Here is a 23,246-nt window from a genome sequence, read left to right on the forward strand (position 1 = left end):
GCTTCTCCTAACGTATACGTTAGATATAGACATACGATGCATGTATATATGTATATGTATATGTATGTGTATATATATATATATTATATATGCGTGTGTTTGAAACACGATCGTCTTAATTCGGATCTTCTGGCGGACAGGCGCTTGATTTCGCACTTCTCGATTTATGTTTGAAACTAACTCGTTGAAAAGAAAGAAAGAGAGAGAGAGAGAGAGAGAAAGAGAGAGATTCAGATCTCGAAATTATCCTTTGATAAGTTATTACAAGAGTATAGGAAGAATCTACTCACCCTTGAAACCCTTCTCCGGTGACGTAATCTCCATACTGGTCGCATCAGACTCAACGCTAGGCTCAGTTTCTACTGGTGCGTCAATCTGAAACGAAATACGAAGAAAATATAAGCGTGAAATGAAATTAACTAGATATTCGTTTTTGTTAAATCGATTAAAAAAATTAATTAAATACTCGTTCATACGTATCGTCAACTCTTTTTTTTTTCTTCTTTTTATTTCTTTTTTTATTTTCTCTTTTTACAAGATCAAATAACTGTTCCGATCCGTCATGGTAATCTAATAATCAATTAAATCGAAGCTACACTCGTCGTTTGGTTTATTAGTGTTAATCGTAATAATTATGTTCAAAATAACTGGAATAATGGAATTAAATCACACGTTGGAAGGATTAAAATCGTGAAATTAAATGAAAGATATAATACTGAATAAAGGAAAGAGAGAAAATTCTTAGCAAAATTCCTAGCAAAGTTTTCGGAACATAACAAAGCAAAGGAATGGAAGATGTACGTTGAATTTTAGCGATGCTCGCATAGAGGACACGTGTGAACAGCTGCCGACGGCCGTAGGAACGTCTTCCCACGCGTCTCCTTCTCGTCGATCGCACACGTGGGATCGAGGATGGTGCGAAGAACCCTTCTACTTAATGCTACGAACAATCTTTTCGAACTTATCTCTCACGCTTGGTATCTTTAATTTATCGAAACAATCCACCAATCTTTCTTCCTTTTTTTTTTTCTTAATAACGAACAAAATCGAATAATATTTGTCTTAACACCGAAGGTTAGATCATTGAAATTATTCAGAAGATTTTTGATCCTTTGATCTGTCCGTCAATCTAGATTATTCTTTTTCTTTCTTTCTTTTTTCTCTTCTCCTTTTCATCTTCATCTTCATAAAAAAAAAATCTAGTTTCTAGGATTGTCTCATGGAGAGTGAAAGAAAGAGAGAGAGAGAGAGAGAGAGAGAGAAACAGAAGAAAATTTGTCATAACAAGTAGCACGTAAACCGCGTAGGTGTGATTACGTCTCCGGGACCCCTTTTTCCCACAGGACTAAATATAGCGAGTGTCATCCGATGGTCTGGACACACGTGTCTTCTAAGACGTTCGTATATAATCGGAGACATCTGGTCGATGTTTCCTTCTGGCCGCCTATAGTCTCGTCTACAGTATGATTTATGGTATTTTCGAACGATGAATTTCGTAGATTCTTTAGTAGTACATTATTTCGACACTTATTTTTGTTGACTGAAAGTTAAACAAAAAAAAAAAAGAAGAAGAAGAAGAAGAAAGTAAGAACAAAAAAGATAAAAGATAAAAAAGAAGGAAAAAAATGAACTCGCGCGCCGCGTGCGCGCGCACACATACATTCACACAACACCGACATAAAAACAAAATCATTCCTCATTGTTTCTCGGACACAATCCATCGTCCATGTCGATATTTCCGAAGAATGATCCATCGATCGTTTCGAAAAGCGGAACGTAATTCTAGCGTAACTCGTGTTCCAGGAAGTAGTCTATTCTCTCTCTCTCTCTCTCTCTCTCTCTCTGTCTTTCTCTCACTTTGTCTGTTAAAAGATCGAAATGTAGAAGAGAAGATGAAGAGGATGGCTAAAACGATGAAGACGAAGATAAAGAAAGAAAGAAAGACAAAATAAAAAGGAAGGGTAAGTTACAGAAATAAAGAAGCAGAAAAGAAGGAAGGAAGGAAGGAAGGAAGGAAGGAAGGAAGGAAGGAAGGAAGAAATGAAGGAAAGAAGGAAGGAAGGAAGGAAGCAAGCAGCAAGGAAGGAAGGAAAGAGAAAATGGATAAAGAGCGTCTACACGGTTTATAAGGCGAGTTTTGAAATGTTCGAGCAATATAGTGAGTTCGTTATGAGCCTCGCTCCGACGTGGTATGGCTCATAATTGCAGACTCCGGACTCGGAAGGCGCACCTCTCGGCACCAAAGTTAACTCCGACTGACACCTATTGTCCATCGGGAAAATTCACTTCATCCTCGATAAATCGATCGATCGAACGTATTTCGTAAAAATTCAAGTTCTCACTGATCGTGAAGTTTCGATGTTTCGAAGTATATCGTATCAATGGCGATCAATGGAAATAAATATTCATTGAAAATCGAATATAACAAGGTTAAAGAAATTCGACGATACGGACAAAACATTTCCTACTGGTACATGAAAATTATTAGTCCGGGAATGTCTTAATCTCTGACGGAGAGTCGAAGTCTCGCGGTCTTTGGCTTAACATAAATTTTTTTTTTTATTTCGTTTTGTTTTCTTCCTTTTCGATTTTTTGTTTTAGTTTCTTTTTCTTTTTCTTCTTCTTCTTCTTCTTCTTCTTCATTGTTTTGTATTTTTTTTCTCTCTTTTCTTCTCTTTGCGTATATTTTTGTTTTTTTCTTTTTTTTACACTGACACAGAAGAAAAAGAAGAAGAAGAAGACGAGGAGGAAGAGTAAGAAGAGTTCTCGAATGTTCCCGACGCGACTACGAGAGGATGAACTCGAGTTCACGCGCTTACGATATAACATCGCTGTTTTCAAAGGAAACGATAATATCGTACTTCGAGAACAAGAATGCCATTGAATTAATCATTCGATAGAAAAGAAAAAAAAGATCGAGAAAGAAAAAGAAAAGAGAAGGAAAATATCTTTTGATCGAATCACAATCAATATATTTTGGAACATTTAAATCGATTTATTGTTATCGTTAGATCGATAACAAACAATTTCTTTTCGGATCAAACGGATTAATTAAGAGATTTTATCAGAGTATTATGAGATCTTCTTAGCAGAAGATTTTTAAGAAGATAAGTTTTCTAATTATTAAATCATTTTACATCGTAAGATATCAAGGTGGCTGAAGTTACACATTCAAATTTAATATGAAATAAAAGTCAATTGAAAGCGATAGTAAAATCACGACGACGACGACAACGCAACAACAATCGAGAATATGCGTAAGGCGTTTATATAAACCAGACAAGCATGTTCGAGGTCAATGAAATGAAAGCACGGTGAACGGAAGAGACACGCGACGACTACGACGGCCGACGCAAGAAATAAATGATTAATTTCTCTTCGTCGCTTGAAAACGATTTAACGCTACGATTTTCTTATCCTATTGGAAACGTTACGAGATTTCATTCTTTCTTCTTTTTCTCCTTCTTTTTCTTCTTCTTCTTTTTCTTCTTCTTTATCATCTTCGTTCGTTCGTTCGTTCGTTCGTTCGTTCGTTGTGAGACGAAGAAAGATCATCCAACATAAGTTAATAATAAAAGCTGAAGAATTTTTCTAGGAAAGTTTACTTCGCCATGATCGAAATAAGATAATAAAAAGTGAGAAATGCGACGAATCATTCGTATACGATCTATAGATCGAATTGGCCTTAAATTTTGCGATAGAACATTGGAAGTATTTATTTAATTAGCTATCTCTTACTTTCTCTCTCTCTCTCTCTCTCTCTCTCTCTCTTTCTCTCTTTCACTTTTGAAATGGCGAACCGAATGCTCGAGTTATTCCCAGGCTGTCCCAAGTTATTTATCTGTCTACATCAAGAGGGTGAATCTCACCCCTTCCTCTTTCTCAACCGCCTCTTAATACCTCGAGCCACAGAGTTAATAAACCCACGTACCTACCCACGTTTCATTCACTTTCTCTCTCTCTCTCTCTCTCTCTCTCTCTCTCTCTCTCTCTCTCTCTCTCTCTCTCTTTCTCTCTATTTCTCTAATACGTTCAAATTTCGAATTAATCCTTCCTAAAATCTTCATTATCAAAAACATTAAAACGATTTACAAATAATAAACGAAATTACGATACAATATGTATCTATATATATATGCATGTAATGTATACCTATATATATATATATAGTATGATAACATATACGTATGTATGCATATATATAATTTCTTATCACTAAAACACTATTCCACGAACCCGTTTAAATTCGTATAGTGAACTCGATAGTAGTTGAAGTTACGTGGCGGAAGACCGCTTGGTATATAAATTCAAAGTAGATTAATATTGTCCCCGCGACTGTCGCGGCGCCAAACTTATGGCGCTAATTCGGCCGACGAATTATTACTCGGGGGTTGCCGAGAAGAGTAACCCCTCCCTCCCACCCACCCTTCTACCCCGCACTGCTGGTATTCCTATGTTTTGTTGAAAACAGGAGATACTACTAGTGGAGGCGAGAGGAGAGAGAGATAGAAAGGTGGAGTCGTAGGATGCGGAGACAGGGAGAGAGAGAGAGAGAGAGAGAGAGAGAGAGAGAGAGAGAGGAGTGTGTTAGAAGAAAGAGAGGGAGGGGAGAAGGGCACCCTGTCGTTAATAGAAGTCGTACGTGCCCTACCTAATGTCTCGTAGCTTCTCCAAAATGATATTCCTTGAACCCAAGAAAGTCCTTCGTGATCAGAAGCGAAAATTAAAGCACACCTTCTGAGAGATCTACATAGATATCATGGTAATTCGTAATCGTAACGATTGAAATTTAATAATTTCAGCAAAAAATAAAAGAAATAAAAGTAAAGGAATGAAAATATTTGGAATATTGAATAAGTAATAGGTGTAGTCTCTTTGTGAGAATCTTTTAAGAAAATTAAGAAGAACGAAGGAAGTTATTGTCTGTATCTCGTCTCCCGTAGCGAGCTAAGAGTACCGGAGACAACAGCTGTTTAGCATCCTGGATGAAAAAGTGGATGGTAATTATTCAAATTATTTTCAGGAAGGGCAGGGTTTCAATTCGGCCGCTAAGAAAGAGAGAGAGAGAGAGAGAGAGAGAGAGAGAGAGAGAGAGAGAGAGAGAGAGAGAGAGAGAGAGAGAGAGAGAGAGAGAGAGAGGGTCGCCGTAGCGGATATCTTTATACACACTGCGACGAGGTCGCTTCATGTATTTAAAAAGTAAAAAGAAACAAAAAAAAAGAATAAAAAAACAAGCGTTCTCGGTCCGTTTAAGGAAATTACTCATTTTGTTCCTAAAAAGTTATCGGTTTCGCGTTAAAATACCATAAAAATGCGAAAACGCCGAGCACCATGTTACAGAAATCTTTCTCTCCTTCTCGTGTAAGAAATAAGAAGAAAGAAAAAATAAAAAGGAAATAAATACAAAAGAAATAAAAAAGAAATAAAAAAAATAAGAACAATAAAACGAAATAAATAAAACGAAAAAAAAAGAAGGAAAAGAAAAAAAACATGCTTCGCTTACAAAAGTCATTAGCGCTTGGTGTCGTTAAGAGACGAATAAAAGAGAGAAGAATATATATATATATATATATATATATATATATATATATATATATATATATAGAGAGAGAGAGAGAGAGAGAGAGAGAGAGAGAGAGAGAGAGATAAAGATAGAGAGAGATAGAGAAAGAGAAATTGGAGATGACGCGAAAGGTAGAGATTAGACGGTGCGACGGTTTTTAGGCGGTCACTGACACCGCACGGAGGTGTTGTGTGTGGAGTGACTGATGAGTTTTCCGCTCGATTGGATAACGGGTGAGCTCGACACTCGACCATTTTTGTACTTTTTTTTTTCATCTAACCACCTCCCTTGCTCTCTTTCTCCTATCCTCCCACTCCTCGCAGTCAGCTATCGCGATGATGACGTTCGACCTAAATATCGACCGACTTTCTCTCTCTCTTTCTCTCTCTCTCTCTCTCTCTCTCTGTCTTTCATTTTGATAGATCTTTTCTTTGAACAATCTTTCGTTTCTACAATAGAGATTTTTTACAATACATTATAAATATAATTTTTTCCTACAAATCGATTTATTCTAATCGTCCGTTGTATGAAGTTTTTCCGATGCACGAATAATAAATTAAAAAATAAAATAAAATAAAATAAAATAAAATAAATAAATAAAGCAAACTCGATTTCGTGATTGATCGAGATGTGTATCGGCAAATAATTATAAAAGTATAGATACAGATTGAAAGTAGTAGAAGTTCGATGTTCCGTCCGATCGAACAGAAAGTAGGAAGAATGTTCGTCGATAAAACGCGGTTCGATCACGTAAGACGATGAATTAAAGACGTGACTCGGCGCTTTCAGAATGCCTTGGACGATCGTTGAAAGAGATGAAAGAGAAAAAGAGAGAGAGAGAGAGAGAGAGAGAAAGAGAGAGAGAGAAGAACGGTACGACTAGAACGATGACAATGTAAGATTTACGCGCGATCGAGCCGTGCCACTTGATTTAGACATGGTGCGTGATACATGCCACCTAAATTCGGGCCAAAACGAGTTCGAGGAGGGCATTCAGGGCGATTCTTGGCCTCGATGATCGCGTAGAAGTTAAGAAGAAGAAGAAGAAGAAGACGAAGAAGAAGGAGCACTCAGCGTTTCTCATCGAAAAAGAAAGATAAAGAGACACGACAACGACGAAGCCGACGACGACGACGAAGCCGACGACGACGACGACGACGACAACGACGACGATGAAGACTACGAGGCATGCTTCCGCCGTTCACAAAGACTGCCTTCATGATGCTTCTCGCCTATCACCATCCTTGTCCTGGTCGTCCTCGTCGTCCTCATCGTCATCGTCATCGTCATCGTAACGTGCATCTTTCCTCTTCCCTCGAGATCTTTTCAATCGTCCAATCTCAATCAATCGTCCGTTTCTTTTTCCCCAAGAAAAAGAAAATTACATACACGTATATACAAAAGAGAGAGAGAAAGAGAGAAAGAGAGGAGAGAGAGAGAGAGAGAGAAATACATAAAATATTTTCCTTTCGATATAAATTTTGCAAAAGTTACTTATATTAATAATTTATAGAAGGATTATCAAAAGTACGATTAGTATGATCGTTACTCGATGATCCAAGTAAGTATACTTCTAACAAGTTGGCACCCTTTACCCGTGAGAACAGAGAAACAGAGGAAGAGAAGGGTGATAACCTGGCAAATTGCGAAACGTAAAAGATCGCGAACGATTTGCTTCCCTTCTGAGAGACGAGAGAAGAACGAGAAGCGAGAAAGAGAGAGAAAGAGAGAAAGAGAGAGAGAGAGAGAGAAATCACCCCTCGAGGAAACAGGCAGATAGTCGCAGGGTGGTCTTAGTGTGTCGCTTAGCACCCTATCCACAGGGATCTCTCTCTCTCTTTCTCTTTCTCTTTCTCTTTCTCTTTCTCTCTCTCTCTCTTTCTGTCTTTCTCAGTCTACTTCCCTTCACTAGCCTCTTTCAGCCCCCTGGGTGCTGCGTTTGTCGTAAGCATTACTCACTTTCCTAGACGCCTACTCGCAAACCCCAGTCGTCGTCCCCGAGGCTCACTGACTACATTAGGGGACAAATCTTCCTCTTCCTCCTACTTCTTCACCGAGTCGGTCAGGATTCAACGAAGGAGGGTGTGCTAGTGACTTGTGCGACTAGCCACGGTGTTGGTTGCCCGTTTTAACTTAAGGTTCGCGAGTAGCCCTAACTGGACCAAAAGGAAGAGAGAAGAAGAACAAGGAGAAGGAAGAGGAGAAAGAGGAGGAAAAAGAGAGGAGAGGACAAGGGCCACAGAGAGAAGATAATCGAGATAGAACTCCAAAGTCTTCGTGTGATCTATGGAATTGAGACGGCTTTTACATTCGAGATTAATCTCCGTGTGTTTTGCCACTCCAAACTGGATTACATCCCTACCTCTATCTCCACCCCCCACCCTCATCTCCATTACTCTGATTCTTGTTATTGAAACTTTGTCAAAAGAGTAATCCGATTGACGAAACTAATGAAACTTCTTGACGAATCCTAACGATATAAACGTTCTCGAGAATTACGATCTTATTTACTCGCATAGCTTCGTTATAATATGTTGATAGAAAATTTTGTTTATATAAGAATATTCAAGAGAACAATGGGTCTATTAATATCGATACGTATTCAAGACCACTTGTTCGAAGCAACAACCTGTAGAGGCTATCATACCGTACGGTTCACAAGTGCGTGTATGTACAAGAGTGAGTGAGAGCGAGAGATAGAAAGAGAAAAAGAGAGAGAAAGAGAGAGAGAGAGAGAGAGTCGAAGGAATTCAGGGTTACCATCCCAGCCAAATATAGATCAGAGTGTATGTGGGAACACGTGTACGCAACCATAAATATCCGCTGTGCGTTTCGTGAACGTCATAAAAGCATCCTCTCTCTCTCTCTCTCTCTCTCTCTCTCTCTCTCTCTCTCTCTCTCTCTCTCTCTCCCCCTCTTTCTCTCTCTCTCTTTCTCTTTCTGTTTGTCTGTCTCTTTCTTTGTCTTTCCTTTCTCGCTCTTTTTAAAAAGTATTCCTTCTCTCAATACGTACGATATTATTATGTCAGGGATTTCAGGGCGCGAACGTTAAAGTTTTTCTAAGTATACCCGAGGAGAGATAGTCGATACTCTTCTTCTACCTTCAAGGAGAACTATCTTACGACGAGGACTATCGTGATAATCCAAACACTCGTAAAAGTGTATCGAGTTTTATACCGAGCCGGATATAGTCCATTTTACGATCTGTTTCATTTACTTTTACGATTCACCTTCTTATATATAATACGACCGAAATATTCAAAGTTAATGTTCTGAATTGATAAACGATGCGAAGAATTTACCAGAGATTAAACGAACGAGAAGAAGAAGAAAAAGAAAGGAGAAAAAGAAAAAGAAGAAAATGAACAAGTGGACGAGCTAAAGAAAAATAAACATTATACTCAATTCGATATGAACGAGAGACTTAAGTTATTCGAATGTTTCATAGAAAGAGAAAGAGACAAAGAAAGAATAAAATAATTTGTCGATGTATACCATAAGAGATATAAGAATACAGTGGAATACTTGGGAGAGTACTCTCAGACGTATGTAATAAAGTATGTTCTCTCTCTCTCTCTCTCTCTCTCTCTCTCTCTCTCTCTCTTTCTCTTGCTTGCTTCGAGCTCTCCCGCAGCCGCAAGCACGACGCCGTTCTGGCACGCCACATGTCCCTCAACAGAGAGCAAGAGGAAAAAGACGAAGTCTCTGGGCGGAAAAGAAGAAGAAGAAGAAGAAGAAGAAGAAGAAGAAGAGAAGGAGAGAGCCATCGAGAAGGTTAATCTGAAAGCGGTGCTTGGTGGGCGGTGGTTGGTCGGGGCCGGTTGTGACGAGGTTTGCATCAACAAACAGAAGCTTAGTTGTTGCTGCTTAGGATGACTGAGGAAGAAGGCATCAAGTGGGTAGGATATGGATACCATTGAAACTTCCATGGCTTGAACGCTTTGAATGGATGATACATAGTCGTGTATTGTGTATACACACACGCGCGCGTATTCTTATACTTTTATATTTTTATATATATATATATATATATATATATATATTATATTTATATACATGTATTTGTTAATTATATATGATATGTATATATATATACACTCACATACACATATGGCCATCCTAGAATAATAAATATCTTAGATAACAAAGATATTTAAAAAAATAAAAATTCTAAAAAATGTTAGAAAATTGATAGAAAATAATTGCAATACCACGTTACTTTTTTATACGTTATAATAGCATCTTAGCAATATATCATTTGAAGGTATAGAATATTCTTTATTAAATAAGAAAATTATAATTAAATATGATTATACGCGCACTTTCGTTACTCGATAACCATAGTCAATATACGATAGGCATAGTCGAAGTTACGAGCAACGTGGCTCGCGGCTACGGACCATAACTTATTCAACGTTTAAGGGTGCCGAAGAGTAAAGGAGAAGAGGAGGAGAGAAGGAGGGATCATAAATCATGGCATTTTCAGATTTTCTTTTATCGCTAGTTCTCTAGCCACGCCGGTTGTGACCACGACTGACCCACGGCCCATAAATATCCCTATTAATATTAACTTAGGCTTGCCTAGGAGCCGAGAATCGCGAGTGTCCGAAAAGGAGAAGTTTTGCAAAAGAAAAAAGAAGAGAGAAAAAAAGGAAAGAAAAAAGAAAAAAAGAAGAAAAAAATTGGACCGAGAGAAGGGAGAAAAAGAGAGAGAGAATATAATAAAAAAATCTCGTATGCTAGGGACGAATCTCATATAGGACGCAGCTGGGAATTGGGTAAGCGTCCCCGAAAAATTCATGGCGTTTTCTTCTCTTTCTACTCTTCTCCCTCCCTCTCTGTTACTCGAATCAGAGAGGAGAAGCAGAAAATGATACTAAACGATCGTTATCGTTTACGTTTGCGCGCTCTGATCGCTTTGATATCCTGCATAAAATATGAGACTACGTGAAGTAGGGAATTTAGGCGTGAAATGTTAATATTATAAGTTAATATTATGATTTAGATATACGCGATATAGGCAAATGAGCGACGTGGGCAATTTCATTAAAAACAAAAAAAAAAAAGAAGAAAGTATGAAAGAAAGAAAAAAAGACGATTAGATCAAAATCGATTATTATATAAAGTATATAGCCTAATCGTCCCCGATCAAAAATAATTTTGTCATACATACCATCGCAGGATTATGCAAAATTGTTTTCAAAGTATATATACAATACAGTAACATATATAATCATACGAACGATAATGATATATACGATAAGAACATATATGATAAAAAGCATGGATACTTGAGAGATTAGAAGACGGAAGAAAAAGAAAAAGAAAAAGAAAAAGAAAAATAAAAGAAAAAGATCCATCGAACGAAGATGATAGAAATTTTCCAAGAAGTATCGATCGTGTACGTTGTATGAAATAAAATAAGAACGTTGAAGAAAGAGAGAAAAATCGATATTTCGACCTTCTGGATGAAAAGACTCGAACGTTAGGTTATTTCCAGCGCGTGGAGAAACGAAGTCGATGACGATGACGATGCCGTTTAGATCTGCATCGGCTTAATTGATTTATTTCCGAGTGGGCCGACCGGTCAGGTGCAGAGAAAGAGATAGAAAAAGAGAAAGAGAGAGAGAGAGAGAGAGAGAGAAAGAGAGAGAGAGAGAGAGAGAAGAAAAGAGTGAAGGAAAGAGAAGGAAAGAGAGAAAGAGAGAGAAGACCCGGTCGGCAGCAAAGGATCCTTCCTTCCGAAGAATCTACCTTTTTGGAAGGGGAAGGGAAAGGGAAGACCCTTCCATCGATCTTATCCTTCGCGGTAAGATCCGTTATTAAAGGCAATAATTATAGGACTCCCGAGCAGATCCTGACACGATGCTACCGGTCTTTAAGTAAGAAAGAAGAAAATTTCGATCTAATCGTCGTGACATGATTTATCGTACCGATAATAAAATTCCTTTATATGATTGTCTTTGAGTGTAATTAGATTAGATTTCAATTGTTAGATCGTGTTAGATTACTGAAGGACATTGTTAGAAAAATTGATAATCCGATTAGATTGATATAATATCAAAATTATATCGATCATTTATTATCGTTATCGCAATCGACCAGATGTTTTATTTTCAACTGCACGCGTAATTTTTATATATATATGTATATTATAAATCATTTACTATATTTATCGAAGCGAAACAGATTTATTTTGGATTATAATAAATATATATTATATGCACACATTTTATATATATATATATATATATAAACTTTATACATATATACATACATATATATGTATATATTTACGTATGTATACTAAGAATTGCAACTGAATACAATTTTCTAACACTAACAAGAATATTACAAGCGGTAAAATATTTCTAAAAGTCGTACAAATTCCATCGAACGAATGAAATTGCAAATTCCAGAAATACCAAGCAACATATACATACATAGATCGACCAAACGTCGTTCTTCTCCTAAACGAGATGAAAGCAGAGGAGACGAGACGAGACGAGACGAGACGAAACGAAACGAAACGAAACGAAACGAAACGAGACGAAACGAGACGAGACGAGACGAGACGAGACGGGACGATAAAGAAAAGTCGGAAGGAGGACTCTGTGGAATCTTGTATCGAAAAAAGTCGATCTTACGAGCAGGGGCCAAAGGAAAAGTCAACTTTCCGCGATCGCGTTGCTCCGTCGTCGGTCTGAACAATTAAATCTGAACGGTGGAGAGCTGTGCTAATTGTGCCGCGCGTAATTAGTGACCAACGACCCTTGGCCTCGCGTCTTTCTGCCTTCTCAGGTGCACAGATGATGAAGATGCTTGGGAGATGAGAAAAAGATGGTTAATTCGAAGATGGTACCCATCAAGTGTACATAGTTACAACAATTAGTACCTTTTGTCGCTAAGAAAAAAGAAAAAGAAAAAGAAAATGAAGAAGAAGAATCGAAGAAATCGATTCGAGCGAGGAGCTCGTAAAAATTACGATATATCAATGAAATAAGACAAATCGAATAGTATTCGAATAATATGGAATATATATATATATATTTTTTAAATATCTCCCTTCGAATATACTTTCTTTCGTAATCTTTGATATTATCTGTATCGAAGATAAATTAATTACGTTTATCGTTTGTGTTTATTTTTAAAAGAAATGATGAAGAATGCAAAGAGAAAGAGATATACACATACATACACGTACACATATACTTGAATCTTTTCTCTTCTCGCGTAAACGGTGATACTCGTTTAGCTAGGTAGAGAGAACTGTTGAAGACTAAAATATGAAGAGTAAGAGGGAATCGAGAAGGAACCATGTGGTATCTTCGCGTCACTGTGAGTTTCTTGCTCGTAGAAACATTGCTTGAAAAAGAAAAGATATAATGGAAGGGAGAAAAGATGGCGTTGCTGTTTGGGTGAAACGTTCCCGAAGGGTACCGCGAAATTTCACGGAATTTCGTTCGCGAAATTCCTCGACGAAGGCCCCAGTAGGGGGACCGAACCTTTCCTTGGGTTCGGTCATCCTCCTCGTTACTGGAGAATCCACGAAAGGGACTGAGGACGATCGATGACGCTATTGGGATTCATTGCGATTTATCGATTCCCAAAATGGATTTCGATTTGCCAGAATCGTAGAAGAGAAATCTCGAGGAAACGTTTTCGTTTAAACGTGGACCATGTTCTTCGATGTTCTCGAAGAATTTCTTTAAAGATCAAGATCGAGATTTATCACGGAAGAGAAATGAGATGATACAGATACACACATCAATATTATTAGGACTAATCAAAATGATATAATTAAAAATTCATCTCTGATGGATCTAAACGCGGCATTAAAGTCTCCAAATGGTCGAACTTAAAACAAGACGATACGAGTCGTACGAGTTGATATCAAACGATAGAAGAGAACGAAGGAAGAAAGAAAGAAAGAAAGAAAGGAAGGAAGGAAGGAAGGAAGAAAGTAAGAAAGTAAAGAAGGAATGAATTATTCGAGCGGACGATGCGAATGAACGTCGCGCGGCGGCAGTAGCCACGCGAATCGATCGATCGACTTATTTTTCGGTTCCAGCCTCGCGCCTCTTCCTTTTTACTGTGTAGCTTCGGGTTGAGAGTATAAAAGCCCCTATCGGATGTTTCCAATTTTCTGTTGGCAAGGTAGAGTTGCTGGGGCTACGAAGAGAAAGAGAGAGAAAGAAAGAAAGAGAGAGAAAGAGAATCCCGTATTACGGACTCTTTCTCTCTCTCTCTCTTTCTCTCTTTTACCAGGACGCACGTAAGAGAGAAAAAGAGAGAAAGAAAAGTAGCGAAGACCGACGAAGAAGATCAGAAAGATAGAGAGAGAGAGAGAGAGAGAGAGGAGCGCGTCCAACGCGGACATTCGTCACACGACATCAAACGCGGGTGCCGCCCGTTGGAGACTCGACGGACCGACTCTAAAGACTCCGCTCGATCAGCCATGAAGAGCACACCGACGAGGAATTGCAAAAAAATGGGGAAAAGTGAAGGGAAGAGAACGAGCTGACTTTGTACCAAACGATATTGCTTCTTGTCGTTATTATCGCCTCTAATGCTCGACTGTCTTCCAAAGAGACGCATCTTCCAGCGTTCTCTCTCTCTCTCTCTCTCTCTCTCTCTCTCTCTCTCTCTCTGTCTCTCTCTCTCTCTCTGTCTCTCTCTGTCTGTCTCTCTCTGTCTCTCTTATCCACCATTTTTCTCTATCAATCTTTTTAATCATATAATATTGATATATTCTTTGCACAGACACAACCATTATCACTTGCAAGAATAATTATAACATTCACTAGGTAAAAAGAAATTCTACAATCAACGAATTTTTGCGAATTTAATGCACTAAAGGTAACTGTTTCAACTATTTTTAAAAAGATTCTTTGCTTATTCGTAAAAGTAAGAAACGAACGAACGAATATAATCCTATTGACAGCATTACTATCCGCGTGGGAGTGATCAGGATTAATTTAAGAAAAAAAAAAAGAAATGTCTGCACTCTTATATATATATATATATATATATATATATATATATAATATGAAACAATACAGCAGACGAAATATATCGTAACAATGTCACGAAACTGGATATTTCTTTTCTCGAACTATCGTAGAAATTCGACGATTTTCAATTAGAAAGGTTTAAACGATTAAAATTTTCCTTCGATGAATAATATCCATGTCCTTGTAAAAGAAAATACGAAATCGTCATTCCGGTTAGCGATAGAAATAAGAACACCTATTGCTGATTAAGCAAGTAAGTATACCTATATGGTTAAACTCGTTAATCTGTATCCATTAACGTAAAAAAAAAAAAAAAAAAAAGAAAGAAAGAAAGAAAAAGGAAGAAAGAAAAAAGAAAAAGAAAACAAAAAAAAGATTAAAGTAAGGTGGACGTAGATGGCAAAGATATATCAATTTTGTAAGCGTGACCTTGAATTGCGCGAAGAATGACGATGCGATATTTAATATCTCGCAAGAAGTTCGATCGGCGATCCCCTTGCAAGTCATCCTGGTCATTGTGTTCCCTGATATCCGATCGGTAGCTCAGGATCAAGGACAGACAGAGCTCTTGCTGCAGAACAGCTTCACGGTGCTTTTACAACTCGGACTTTGTCTCATCGTTGAATAGATAGATAGATACGAGTCAGAAGATCGTTCTGATCATTCGAGATAAATATAAATACAAAATTAAAAAAAAAAAAAAGAAAAAAGAAAAAGAGGAAAGAAAGAAAGAAAGAAAGAAAGAAAGGAAGAAGAAATTTCTATGCATTCGATTCCACGAAACTTACGAATTTATCTTTTAAAAGTCTTTCACGTTTTACGTTTACCCGAGATAACTGCCCAATGATCTTTACGATCTGGCATTGGATCTCATCTAACGAGCATCCGACTTTACAGACTCCTCTTCCTCTTCTCTTAAGCTTCAACCGTTGGAATCTCTTTAACTCGATCTTTTCTTCGGAATCGACTAACCTCACGATTATATTCCTTACTCTACCCCAATTTTTCAACTCCGTTTTAACTACGATCGTAAATAGGCCGTTAAAAGGTATAAAACCTACTCCGCAAAAGGCTTGTTTGTCATCGTTACGTATTATCGAATCGGATAGATAAATATCGATGCTGAAGTATGTCTATATCGACTAATCCGCAAACGTATCTTACACTTTCTAACAATAACAAAATTTTCAATAATAAATAGATTTATGATAATAAGTATATATCAAAGGATAAACACAATTGATTAACAAAATGGATAATTCTAATGTAGCTAATTAAAATTTGAAAGGAGATATCGATCGCGTGATATAATTAATTTTAGTAGCGCGAGGAAAAAGGATTATTCGGGATAAAGAGCAAGAATAAGAAAGAAAAAAATAGAGAGAGAGAGAGAGAACGAGAGAGAAAAAACAAAATGAGAAAGAAAGAGAGAGAGAGAGACAGACAGAAAGAAAGAAAAAAAATAAAAGATAAAAGAAAATAATATCGGACGGCAGTTTTCAGGTCAACGCGAGATCGGCGGAGCGTTTAAAATCGGCGAAACGATTTCCAGGTGTAGTCGAGAGGTCTACGTTGAATTCTCCACGGCAAGGCAAGGCAAGGTAAGGCAAGGCAAGGCAAGACAAGGCAAAGCAAGACAAGGCAAAGCAAGACAAGCCAAGCCAAGGCAAGGCAAGGCAAAGCAAGGCAAGGCAAGCCAATGCAAGCAATGCAATGCAAGGCAAGGCAAGGCAAGGTAAGGTAAGGCGGTTGCCGATTATAATTCGCAGCTAGTGTAACCACAGCCTGTAAACTAGTCGGGAGATGAGAGGCGATGCTTGCTCGTAATTCTCTTTCTCTCTTAAAAGACAAAAAAAAAGAAAGAAAGAAAGAAAGAAAGAAAGAGAGAGAAGGCACGTCACAAGTTAACGGTTTTAAAGTCTTCGAGTGGCGAGTGCCGCTCTCTCGCTCGACTCGTTCGACTCGCTTTCATAAAATCAGTCGACTGTGAACGGAGGAATGCGACGGAATGCTGAAATTATTCCAACGACGAGCGCCGCCGTCGTCGAACGAAACGAACCGAAGAAGAGAGAGAATTTTTCTCTCGGCGAGGAATCGCTCAACGACCGTTCGAACATCGCGGGAGTGCGCTCGGTCGCACTTTTTAATCGGCAAAAAGCCTAAGAACGTCGTCGTCTTCGTCGTCCTCGTTGTCCTCGTCGTCTCCTGGTCATCGTCGTCGTCGTCGTAGTCGTCGTTGACGAGCGAACCAACCGAATCAAACCAAACCAAACCAAACCAAACAAACGAATGATATCCGTTGAATTTTCACCGAGATGTCTACTCGTAGTCAGCGTAAGATAAAACAAGAAAAAGAAAGAAATCCAATATTAAGAAGGAGATGCATCCCTCGATCGGAATTAAAATCGATATTATCGATCGAGCGGAATTATCAATCTTTTTATTTCTATTTTTCTTTCTTTTTTTTTTTTTTATACGGCAGCTTCGTATATGGTCAAGATCGAGTTTAACAGACTTCTTTAAGATTCAAATATCATTCTGATATATTCTGCGTGTATGTTTATATATGTATATAAATTTGAGATTGCATTAGATTGGCTAATTTTATTACAAATTGTTTCTTTATTTTATTTTATTTTATTTTATATCATTTTATTTATATTTGTAAATTTCCGGCATTACTTATTTGCTCTAAATAAATACTACATTATGTAATACTATCATTAGACCTGATACTATAATTATAATTATATATCTGTATACTATACAGTTATAATATATAGAATAATTATATATCTATGTAGTATAAAAATAAATATTTGTAAAAATTATAAGTAAAAAATACTATTGTGTTATTTATTTGAATATCAAATAATGAAAGTTTCAACGGCCCGCAAACGATTCTTAAAAATTGAAGATCACGGTATAGCAATTCAAAATTCATTGGTTGCTCTTACATACAGAAGTAGCTACAATTAAGTAGATCTATTCAAGACAAACGAACTCTTTCGTAGCTTCAATGGGAAATCTTAAGGGTTCCGATTTCTCGAGTAGTAAGTCCAATTAACGCTTCTAATCTCAAGTAAGGCGTTTCGAGTTAATCCCAAAACGAGAACGTCGCTCTTGGCGTTATCTTCGGCCATTGCCGACGTTACTTATCCATTGTCTTGGGCTTAAGGGAAACGGTCGCCAGATCTTAAATCTAAATTGCATCTCTTTGTCACTGTTCTTGTCTTCGAGCAAAACAAACGTATCGTTCTGGCGACACTTCATTCGAACATTACGCGCCAATTCGAATATATTTCTTATTATATAAGAATAATCGTTTTATATCGACGATTCGATTTAATTCGATATAAAATAATTCAAAAAGTTAGATACACATACACACACATATATATATAATATTTATACGATTATTAAAATTTTCTTCTTACCCCATGCCCTTTCTCTGTCTCTCTGTAATTGATTTTTACAAAAAAATTCAACTCACCTTTAAAGTCAATAGTGCTCCTGGAAATATCCCAAGAGCTGCCAAACTTTGACTGTGATCGGTAAGCTCGTGTTCACCCAACATCAGATGCTGATCGTACGGTCCAGCGCCGCAAATTTGCATCGTCTAAAAAAAGAAAAAAAAACAACAACAATAACAACAAACGGCAACAAGAACAACGGCAGCAGCAACAGCAACAACAACAACAACAATAACAACAACAACAACAAGACGAAGAAAGTAAAAGACGAAGATCAAAGTCATTCAAATCCCTTCCTAATAAACTAATTTGTATTATTCGAAAAATAAGAAAATATCACAAGAGACACGATAAAATAGACGTGTTACCACGACGATGGGATAAAATACCAAAACGGATAAAGAAGTACTCTAATAAGGAAAAGAAAATGAACGAAGAGAGGCACTTTGGATTCTCGAAAGTTTGAAGAAGAAGAGCATGTGCAGGAGAAGAGCGCATGCGTCCAGGTAATTGCTTAATTTGTGAAACCAACGTTGGTGCTTCGAAAGAGGCAGAAACATTTGCTCGCGATAAACCCCATTGACCGCGTCCTTTTCTCTTTCCTTCTTCCTCTCATCTTGGATGATCCGTTGGTCCGATGCCGGTGTCGGTGTAAACGCGCAGGTTGCTTCGGTTTTACGAGCGAACGAGTAACCGAGACCTCTTCCACGTTGAAAGAGAAAAGAAAGGAGAGAAAGAAGGAGAGAAAGAGAAAGAGAGAATAAGAGAGAGAGAAAAAGAAGGAGAATACGTTACGCGAAAGAAGATGTGCACACAGAAAGGAGACGTATAAACCCCTGGTTATACCGTTTCCAACGTAAACCGACTTAAACTGTCTGCGGAATAACTCACCTCTTCTTTCTCTTCCATCTTCTACTCATCCTACTCGAGAAGGAACCTCTTTTACATCGTCTAAATTCGTTTACAGTAAAAAATATAAATATATAAATAAATATAGAAATAAATAAATAAATAAATAAATAAATAAATAAATAAATAAAATTTTCTTTGTAAAACTATCATGAAATTTGTTCTCAATCTGATCAGATTAGAGAATTGTCTTTTTTTTTTTCTTTTATTACGTTATAAATGAATATAAATGAAAAAGGATTTACTACTTGTTTATAATTATTTAATTTGAGATCATAAGAACGAGGCTGTAGGTTATGAAGAAGAAAAAAAAAAGAAAAAGAAAGAAAGAAGAAAATAATCTGTATATTTCGTTAATCGAAGATAAATTCAAAGAGAGACTCTATAAATATCGCGGGTGGAATTATAGATGATGAGAAATAATTTTTATACGTGTTTAAATTAAAGATTATCATTCAACGAAAAACTGTATATTTATTATACTTATGAAACGGAATTGTTCCTAAATAATATAACGATAGGATATTCGATTATTAGATAAATCGATCGAAGAAAAATATATTTAACAATCCCAAGAACTATTTATTTTTTTCTCTATTGTCAAAGCAAAGAAACCTATCTTCCAAGAGAGTAGTAGAAGAGTCATGAAACTTCGAAGGCTCTTCGTTGAAGTCTCTTCTCTTCCTACCCCGAGAACGAAAACCATCCGACAAAAGCGATAAATAGAGGTGGGTTTAACAGGATCGAGAAGGCAAAGTAGGTGTGGCTGGAAAATTGCTGGTGGGTAAAGCCGTTGGTTAACTAAAGTTCGATCCTTTCAGCCTCTTCCAACAACAACAACAGTAACAGCAACAGCTTCAGAGATAATCGAAACCGACTCTGCTAGCTACTCTTGAATTCTCATCGATAGAAACAATCTTCCTGATACATATGCGATTCACTATGATCTATTATTACACTCGCCATTCTTCGAACATTTTTCTTGTAAATTAAAAAAAAAAAAAAAAAAAGAACGTAAGAAAGATAAAAACGAAAATAAAAAAAAAAAAGGAAGGAATATACTTTCGTACAAAACTGTCCAACGTATTGACCACGGCAAGTCAACGGAAAAACGGTAACATTCGTGGACCGTTGTCGACGTATTATCGTTTTATCTACCAGAACGAATCGGCTCCCACAATTAAACGCGTTCTTACGTAATTCCTCGAATTTCCCGGCGACGACATTAAGCCTTCCCTCGATCATTAGAATCTCCAACGGCAACGGCAGAAACAGTGGGCTGTAATTACACGGTACTGTTGCTCCAAAAGAAATCTCTCCTACTGTTTCTCTTTCTCTTTCTCTATTTCTCTTTTTTCTCTCTCTCTCTCTCTCTCTCTCTCTCTCTCTCTCTCTCTCTCTCTCTCTCTCTGTTTCTCTTTAAAAGATGACGATGACAACCATCGTCGTTCGGCGAAGAAACACAAAACTATATTTCTCTAAGATCACTTCTATTTTTATTTTTATTTATATTTTTATATATTCTTTTTTTTCCTTATTTTCTTTCCTTTTCGTTTTTTTCAATTTCTTTTCATTTTTCCTTTTTGCCTTTCAAAACGCGATAGTTCTCGGTGAAAGAACAATCGGGAAAAAGAATCGAACGGGCTACTTGGAATGTGATAGAAAGTAATATCGAGTTTACGACGATTACGTAAACGCCAACGCCATTGCGGGTTGCCCATCATGTTTCTCTGTCTTTTTCTCTGTCTCTGTTTCTATTTCTCTCTTTCCTTCTCTCTCTCTCTCTCTCTCTCTCTCTCTCTCTGTTTCGCGGGCGCACGCTACCACCACTTGTCCGCACTCGACCATGAAATTCAAACATTTTTATCGAGCTTCGCACCTTTTTGCCAAGACATAAAAAGCAAAGAACGCGCGCTCGCTCGACATATTTCTCCTCCAGAATGACGAGGAGAGCTGCTGATCCGGCACCCTTGATCCGCATCTCTCTCTCTCTCTCTCTCTTTCTCTATTTTTTTCTCTCTTCTTCTCTATCTCTGTATCTCTCTTTCTCTCTTTCGATATTTTCCAATAACGGTCTAACGCGTGAAGAGTTCACCTTCCTTTCATCGGCGAAGTGTTTGCCGTAAAATCGAATGAAATCGAATGAAGGAAAGAAGGAATGAAGGAATGAATGAAAGAACGAAAGAAAGAAAGAACGAACGAACGAACGAACGAACGAACGAACGAACGAACGAACGAACGAACGAACGAATGAACGAATGAATGAACGAATGAATGAATGGAGGAAGATTGAGCTTTGTGAATTCTCATTGACGCGCGACGAAGAGTTTACCAGAAGATATTAGAAAAGATCAACTTTGGCTTGAAGGTAGATCCCTTACGGGACAACGAAAGAGAAACGTTAGAGAAAGAAGGAGAAGAGGTGGCTGTAACATGGGGAGGGGGGAAGAAAGAGAAAAAGAAAAGGAAAAAAAGAAATTAGAAAAAAAATTCAGAAAAAAAGAAGAAAAGAAAGAAGAAGAAGAAGAAGAAGAAGAAGAAAAGATAAGAAACGAAGGAAGAAAGAAGAGAAGAAGGAAAGAGGAATGAGAAAAAGAAAGTGTGCGTGTGTCTACGTGTGTATGAGAGAGAGAGAGAGAAAGAGAGAGAGAAAAGGAGAGAAAAGGAGAGACTTAGATGGAAGTCTGAGTGGAGCGAAGTGGAGTGAAGTGGAGTGGATAAGTCGGAGGCCTGTTATTAGCGCGAGGTTTATGCTCTTTCGGCTTTTTGCCGGTTGCCCAAGCCAAGAAAGGGAGATGGCCCCAGCCCTCGCAATATAAATACGCTTAATAGTTTAAGCACACTGCCAGGGCCCAGGCATATGCTAACCAGCCATAACTACGCTTTACTACTTTCGTCCGGCGATGCGCCGGCCCGAAGAAGGAAGACCAAGGAATATAGGGATGCTTGGGGGAGGGAAGAAGGGGGTGGTACAGTGGCGGGCAGGGCGGCCAGGACGGGCGAGAGGGAGGAGGGATGGGAGAACGAGCAAACGAGCTACCTTGGACTCACTGCCCACAGTTTCTCCTTCAGGGGTGGCTGACTGCCAAAGTCCGCCGTCTCGAATCACGAACGAATCACGAATCACGAATCGAGTTTAATATCCTTTCTGTTTTTCCTTCCGATCGAATGTTTAATAAAAAATAAAAAAAGAAAGAAAAAAAAAGGAAAAGATTACTTACCATAACTTTGAGTTCCTTCAACGTTATCTCAGACGACACTTTCAATTCGTGAGATCCTTTAACTTTTCTTCTTGTCCTCGATGGTCTCGAACTGTCCATCTTTGGTCTCTTGGCGGCTACCTGCGGCACGCGTTCGAACACTATAATTAATGGTTCTCTATTCTATTGTAAAAGGAAGAAAAAAAGAAGAAACGAGAAAAAGAAGTTTTCTTGGAGATTAAAATACGCGTCGAAATGTTTTCTTTTTTTTTTTTTATATATATATATATTTCTTTTCTTTTTTTGTTACATTAGGGAATACTTCTACTTAAAGAAATGAAAATGAAGAAAGAGGAAAATAAAAACGTAAGAGACAGAAGCAAGCAGGTGCCCTTCTTAACGCTTAATAATTATTATTATTATTACTATTATCACAATTATTATTATTATTATTGTTATCATCACCATAAAAGAAATTAGATTCCTAAAAATAACGCCTTATCGAGTAGCATCAAACTAAAGGTGCGACCGGTTCCGAAAAAGACTAAGACTGTCTGTGGTGACTCGGCACGTAGGGCCATTAACAAAATTCTTCGTCGTCCATCTTCGAGGACTACGAATGAGAAATTTTGAACGAGAGAAAGAGAGAGAAAGCGTGCTCGAACGAGCGATAACGAAAGATATTTTTCTGATAAAATGAAATAGAATGTAGAACACGCACAAACATCTAACATAACAACGTTAATTGAAATAACGTTATGATAGGATTCATTTTAAAATTGTACGATTTTGTCATATTTTTAATCTCAAGATTTCATCTTGTTCTTTTAAGATTTGTTCTTTTATTTATTTTTCTTTTTTCTCATTCTTATTTTTTCCTTTTATTTTGTTAATCAAATGCGAGATATACATCGACAAAAAATAATGAAAAACGTTGTAAATTACCTCTGTTGTCAGCTCCGCCTTGGAATCGTCGCTGTCGTCGACACATTTTATATATATAACAGCCTTGTCGTACTTGAGACTCTCCAATCTTTCCTGTTCCACCCTCGCCAACATGCAAGATGCGCAAGAGTCTAAAACAAAA

The 23,246-nt window shown here is 37.6% G+C and overlaps 1 protein-coding gene across 4 annotated transcripts in view; it reads right to left on the reverse strand.

The window, feature by feature from the left end:
- LOC127066225 (ubiquitin carboxyl-terminal hydrolase 48-like) overlaps window positions 1–23,246 on the reverse strand; it is a 64,901-nt gene that overhangs the window by 12,310 nt on the left and 29,345 nt on the right. For all 4 annotated transcript variants that reach the window (XM_050999719.1, XM_050999711.1, XM_050999702.1 and 1 more), the window contains exons 14-17: window positions 23,105–23,235; window positions 22,181–22,300; window positions 18,071–18,196; window positions 291–375 (exon numbers count right to left, since the gene is read on the reverse strand). In XM_050999719.1, the coding sequence (XP_050855676.1) occupies window positions 291–375; window positions 18,071–18,196; window positions 22,181–22,300; window positions 23,105–23,235 (462 nt within the window). The remainder of the gene's footprint in view (window positions 1–290; window positions 376–18,070; window positions 18,197–22,180; window positions 22,301–23,104; window positions 23,236–23,246) is intronic.

Source organism: Vespula vulgaris, chromosome 1 (assembly GCF_905475345.1).
Source record: "Vespula vulgaris chromosome 1, iyVesVulg1.1, whole genome shotgun sequence".
Classification (NCBI taxonomy): Eukaryota; Metazoa; Arthropoda; class Insecta; order Hymenoptera; family Vespidae; genus Vespula; species Vespula vulgaris.